This window comes from Limulus polyphemus, unplaced genomic scaffold (assembly GCF_000517525.1).
Source record: "Limulus polyphemus unplaced genomic scaffold, Limulus_polyphemus-2.1.2 Scaffold3652, whole genome shotgun sequence".
In the NCBI taxonomy this organism is placed as follows: Eukaryota; Metazoa; Arthropoda; class Merostomata; order Xiphosura; family Limulidae; genus Limulus; species Limulus polyphemus.
Genome location: NW_013669262.1, coordinates 104,353 through 110,894, shown reverse-complemented (window position 1 = coordinate 110,894; position 6,542 = coordinate 104,353). Strand labels below are relative to the sequence as shown.

At 29.7% G+C, this 6,542-nt stretch overlaps 1 protein-coding gene across 3 annotated transcripts in view; it reads right to left on the bottom strand.

Annotated features, from left to right (window-relative positions):
• The window catches only part of LOC106469777 (phosphatidylinositol 3,4,5-trisphosphate 3-phosphatase TPTE2-like), a 15,572-nt gene extending 9,421 nt beyond the window's left edge, over positions 1 to 6,151 (bottom strand). The window contains exons 1-2 of one of the 3 annotated variants that reach the window (XM_022398335.1): positions 6,098 to 6,151; positions 932 to 1,159 (exon numbers count right to left, since the gene is read on the bottom strand). In XM_022398335.1, coding sequence (XP_022254043.1) covers positions 932 to 1,134 — 203 coding nt within the window. In that variant the 5' untranslated portion in view covers positions 1,135 to 1,159; positions 6,098 to 6,151. Of the gene's footprint in view, positions 1 to 931; positions 1,160 to 5,931 lie in introns of all 3 variants that reach the window. The other 2 variants (XM_022398333.1, XM_022398334.1) reach the window with 2 other exon arrangements.
• Between the last annotated feature and the right edge of the window lie 391 nt (positions 6,152 to 6,542).

Sequence of the window (6,542 nt, the reverse complement as noted above, 5' to 3'; positions counted from 1 at the left end):
AAAACTACAAACATATTTATAAACTATAGGAACTTTAGCCATTCAAAACTACAAACATATTTATAAACTATAGGAACTTTAGCCATTCAAAACTACAAACATGTTTATAAACTATAGGAACTTTAACCATTCAAAACTACAAACATGTTTATAAACTATAGGAAGTTTAGCCATTCAAAACTACAAACATGTTTATAAACTATAGGAACTTTAGCCATTCAAAACTAATATAGTTTATAAATATGTTTGAAAGTTCCTATAGTTTATAAACATGTTTGTAGTTTTGAATGGCTAAAGTTCCTATAGTTTATAAATATGTTTGCAGTTTAGAATGGTTCAAATAAAGAAAATTAAATTTGTTGTGATATTATTTTTTAAATTCTTTGGTTGTCTTGAAAATAATATATTAAAACATGTATAGTTATTTCAACAGATATTATTTAGCTTACAAATCTCCTTTTGTTTTTCACTTAAGGTAAAATTTTAAATATAATCTATTCAAGGCTCAACAGTGCAGCTTAGGTAAGCAAACCAAAGAAATACAGTAAAGCCCTTTATAATGATGATAAGTATATAACATGTTAAGTCATTTTTAACTCAGATATAGTAACCTAAATTAAGTTAGGTATGTGAATGATATTAAAGCATTGTTCCAAACTTATTATTTGGTATTATTATGGATGCACTAGGCCTCTACATCACAGATTATATTTTACAATTTTATCTTTCGTGAAATTAAATCTGTAATCTAATTGTTAAACAATTGACCCACCGTATAATAACAAATAATAAATTAGATACAAAGTCAATTATTCACAAACACAAAGTAGTTTAGATTATTATATGGTGAGTTAAAAAGGATTTAAAAAACAAAAAAATTATTTATGTACCAAATATTTTTAACAAATGTCACTAAATGAAATATTCCTACCTTAAATTCAAGTGAGAATGGGTGCTTCCTGCTGGATCTGATATTTGAACAACTACTTTCCCATCTTTATTTCCATCTAAAGCTTCAATACCAGTTTGTTTTAAATCACATGAATTATTAATACTGCCCTTCAGCTGGACATCGACATGGTCAGTTTCTACAACACCAACACTATCATTTTCAAACCGAGCGTACTTCTGCATTGTAGCTTTATAACTGTCTAAAAATTTGTATAAAAAATAACTAAAGTTGTATGTATTCAGAATGTCAAACTATAGTTCGCAATATATGACAAGGTTCAAAGCAACATATGACTTGATTTTAATGATAATCAAATAATTCAAAACTACCAATTTCAAATTACAAGTATTGAAATACTTGATTTTACAAGAAACACTTTAAATATGCTGATGTAAATCTCAAGCCATGGTCTATTTCAATCACAATTAAACTTCTCTAAGAATTTAACACATATAGCAACTTCTTTCAAAAACAATAAAACATGAAATCTCAATTCCACTAATGTAGTGATCTCTTTCAGTCACATGGAGCTATTTATTTCAAACAATCACACATAACATTCTCTATGATTATCACACAAGTTTTAATCACATGTAAACTTCTTTTCAAATTTTACTAATGTACCAGTTGCTTTCAAATAATCACATTAAATTCTAAGAATTTTACACACTATAGATTTTAAACATTTAGTGACTTCATTCAATAAGTCAAACGTTATCTTCCCTATGAATTTCACACAAACAATCTCATGTAAATTCCTCTACAAATTTCCCACAATATAGAAATCTCTTTTAATCACATGTAAACTTCTCTGAATTTCACATCATAGCAATCTCTTACTTGTACTAAACTCTTTCAAACAATTACCTATTACTTCTCTATAAATAAACAATTTCTTTCAAGTAATCAAATGTAAACCCTTAATGTATTTTGCACACTTTATTCACCTTTTTCATCTAGTACATGTAAATATAAATACCTATCTCAACCAAACACATCCATCTATCTTCAAGCCATTGGATTGCCATAAGTATCCATAATATTTTACTTAGCTTATCCAAAGCCTACTACTAAATACAGCAACACAGCAGAAATTTCTCAGGAGCTGAAACTCACTAAAAAACTTGAGCTTGACCCAGGATATCAGATGTAAAAACCCTGTGCTCCATCAACTCAAACACATGCATCTAGGAATCAAGCCCAAGTCTACCCACTTAGTAAAAAAATACAAATCAGTTTGACACAACAATAAGTAATTGTTGGGTCAGCGAGGTCACGTGACTAGTATCACGCCACTTCTTTCTCGAACCTTCGTGAATTGTCGGGAGATTACTAGATTGGGGTAGTCTGGTATATATATAAAATGATCACAACGTGACGGGACAATGTGTAGGTAATGAGTAATTGAACTGCAGTCAGAAAGTGTATAATTGAGTATTGTTGAGCACGTGAGACGTTCTAGCGTTTGTTATAGAGCGACTGTTGAAATTAAGTGTATCGGTAAAGTTGTATTCGGAAAGAATAAACCAGTTTTATTTAAGAAAGGACTTGTGTCGCTAAAGTTTCGTCGGAACGAATTTACGGAAAATTAAGTAACGACTGGAGGCGTAACATAATTAACAAATTACTATACAAATACTTTAGTAAATATCTGGCATGTTAAGAACATGTTTTATTCAGTGTTTATGCCAAAGATCACACTAGTGTTCTCATAACCAAACTGATCCATGTCCAACACAGTTAGCTCCTACTCTAAACAAATAAGATTCATTTTTAACTTACAATATAATCTTAGGAACAAAGAATGGGAGATACCTGATACCAGACCATCATACACAATCCTGCAATATCATGTTAACAATACAATTACACAAACAGTACTATAGCCATGTTATGTAAAATAACCAATTAATCAAAATTATAAATAGATCAGTGTTTCTAATTTGACTGTTTTTTTATTATTCCAACTATCAAGTAATCAAAATATCACCATTATGATTTTTTCATTATTGATTTTTTATTAATTCAAGTTTTTCAGCTTATTTGATTACAGCCACGATTCACAATATAATTGTTTGTTTGTTAAGTACAAAGCCACACAGTAGGTTATCTGTGCTCTGCCAACAAAGCATTTAAAAACATTATTAGTGGTATTACTTTTAATTTTTTAGCCATTTCATGTGAGAATAATCAATTAGCAAATTCCATTGGTTGTCCAGTTCTAATGTGGGCTACTTCGTGATGTACACAGATGGTTTGATTTCCCATTCCCTCAGCTCAAGTGCCCCTCAGAGGTTGGGTAACTATCATTATAACAAATCAAGACTTCTCCGAGAACTGATGAAATCCTCAACTCACAACAGTCTTCTAAAGTTCCGATGTTGACCAAAAAAATTTAAATTTCAAAGAACATGACCAATGAAACTGAAATCATCATCAAATATGTGATGTGGAGACTACTTATGAATTTATATTATGTGCACAAAAGTTTTTACAAATATATATCTGTATGGTGGTTAAAATGGGCCAGTATTTAAATGGTATATCCTACCAGCACTTCTCAGAACATCACACACATATACCAGCACACTTCAGAATGTTATAATCTTTAGAAACGCTTATTTTTTACTGACTCAAATGATAATAAAGAATTATTTCTACTAAAGTTTATTTCTTAACATATTATTCATTGCTAAGTAAAGGGGAAAAAAAAAAGTTATTTTTGTAAAAGTTTTATCACAATTTTCATGGTATGTAAACATTACAGTACTTGTTTTATATATACACACATATACAGTACTTACTTTTGTATACAGTTTATTGTCACAGTTTTCATGATACACTTATGTACAGTATATTTACATATTCTTAACAGCCAGTCAGTTTTGAGATTAGTAAAGAAAAATGGTTCCCTTTGATGTTAACTGTCCTAACGTCTTAGAAGAATCAAGTGAATTTTTGTGATCCTATGGATATTGAAGGCGGTGTAAAAACAAGGACAATGGAGTTAACGTCAAATAAACTAGGCCTACATAAACATCACAACCAAGGGGAAAAACCAGGTGATGAAATGGTGGCAGCTTCTACTAATGTCAGTGATTCTTGTAAATACAGTTAAGACTTTCTAGTTACTGGAAGCAGGAACAGTGGTAGGAGAAAATAAAGGTACACAAGTGGTTAGTATTGGAAAAATATGTTATTATTTAAGAAGTACATAAATCTTGGGCATATTAGGACCTTTAAAATCACAAGGACTAAAACAGTCTCAAAAGTGAATTGAGTGTAAGGTGTCATTTTGGAGACATTGATAAAGAGAAATGTCAATCAATCAGGAAATAGAGTTTTTATTACAAAAATAATATTGCATCCAAAATGTTTGAAGACATGGGTATCTTCTAGTGCTAAATCAGTATGTGCTATAGGGCAAAGTTATGTAACTTTAGTATAGAACTTTGAAAAGGCACAAGACAACACTCGTACAAGGGCTTTAAAGATTGTCTCATAGACATACTGTTTAAGATAAACCATGTAAAATACCAGAACCTCTTAAAACATAAATCTAAATGACCACACAATCAAGATATCTGTTCTAGAGAAAAGTATTTCAAGCACTTCTAGATCCCTCAAGCACAGAAAACAGTATGTAGATTTTGAGAATGTTAGTAATGTATATGATGAGGATGAAAAGTACCTGAAAGACTCATCAAATTATTATGAGAACAATAAATGTTGTGAATGTCATTTTGACAAACATTAAACACAGTAAACTACATCATAACTTGACATCTGTAAAAACCATTTGTCCCCAACCTGAACTTTTTGAACTGAAAAGTAATGCTTCGTCTTAGTTGGAAAAAGGTCAGCACCATGCACAAGTCTCTACTTGTCACTCACAACATGGTGGAGAAGAAATCAAACAATTTTGAAATTAAAAAACTTCAGAATTACATCAGATATTTTGAACTTCTTAGAATGTATTTATATAATTTAAGACATTTTTTCAAACTTATGAAACAATCATAAAAAAGGCTTTACCACATGTCTTTTAGGACAATAAGTATTGATTTATGGCTTGGAAATTTAAATACAGTTAATGCTTTGAAAACAAGACACAACTCTCCACATCTGTACAAGATATTATTCTGTTAACACAGAAATGAAATAATCCAGCAGGCATGATATCTGTATAGGAACTCCCAAAATTACTTAAAACAGAGTAATTCCTAGTTCCTTAAATTAACATATTGTTTAGTTGTTACATATTCTTTAAAGTCTTTTGTAACAAAAATAAAATAAAAAATGCTTCTCACAAGTGATCATTTCATGACTGCTTTTACCTTACACATGGCCTTATATAACTAATAGTAATAATCCATCTATAATTTCATTACACTTGGCTTTACAAAACTAATAATTCATCCATTTCAAAAATGTCATTACAATAAACAATCTTACCAAAAATATTCAGTATCAGAACAGATGTTACTAAAGCTATTTAGTAGAATTTTTAATCTTATTGGAATTAGAATAATTACGTCTACTTTATTAATCATCCTTCCCATTTATTTCAGTATTTAGCTATAACATAGATATGTGTAACAAGAACTAGTATTGGTAAGGACACGCACACACAAAGAAACATTATAATAACACACAACTTAGTTCACTAATTCTTAGACATAACTAAATATATGTTAATATTACAGATATTCCCCTTTAAATTTGTTAAACCAGAATCTGTTTGGAGTATTCATATTACCCATGGCGATATTGTAGTATGACACTTAACAAACTGTAACTAACAGCCACAACGTATTTGTAAATACTTGAAAAGTACGTTTATTTAATTTAAATTCAAAATTTAAGTACTATTAATATTATTGAACTATAGTACAAGTACAAGGTATAATAAAACTTTCATTCAAAGACGTTTTTAACTTGTACTGTAGTTGTAATCTAAATTAGTTGTTTATACTTACTCAATTAGTTAAAAAACATTCTACTTTCTATGGCTGCAACTTATTTTATCATAACATTCGAAATATTTCGCACTCTGTTCATAAGCTCAAAGTACTTTTTTATGCAAAAATAGAAGAAAACATATAAATTCAAGCTTCAAATAAGTATAAACAAAATCCCACCCACCTAACCTACAAACATCGTGTTCAATTTACTTTAGTAATATCAAACTCTGTGGCACGCGAGTCATTTCAAAGTTTAGAGTACCCAAGAACCCAAACATTACATGACTAGTACAGGGCTAATTGTAGTTTATATTATACTGTTAATATTATTCTAAGCCACTGAATAAATTAATTTGTATATTACATAATATACAGTGAATAGAAACATTTTCTAACATTCACAACAATTTACAATCTCACTCTAATAAGAAATAAAACTTTTGGAGTTGAGAGTGTACACTTATTAATTAAGCAATTATAAACGAAAATATTTGTAGGATGACACGGAGTTTATATGCTTGTTAAACTCCGTGGTGTATGCAATATGACACCCAGAATGTTAATTATGCAGATTTTGTTTCCAGTAACCACTTTTCCTCATAATTAACCTTCGACACGGCAACGGA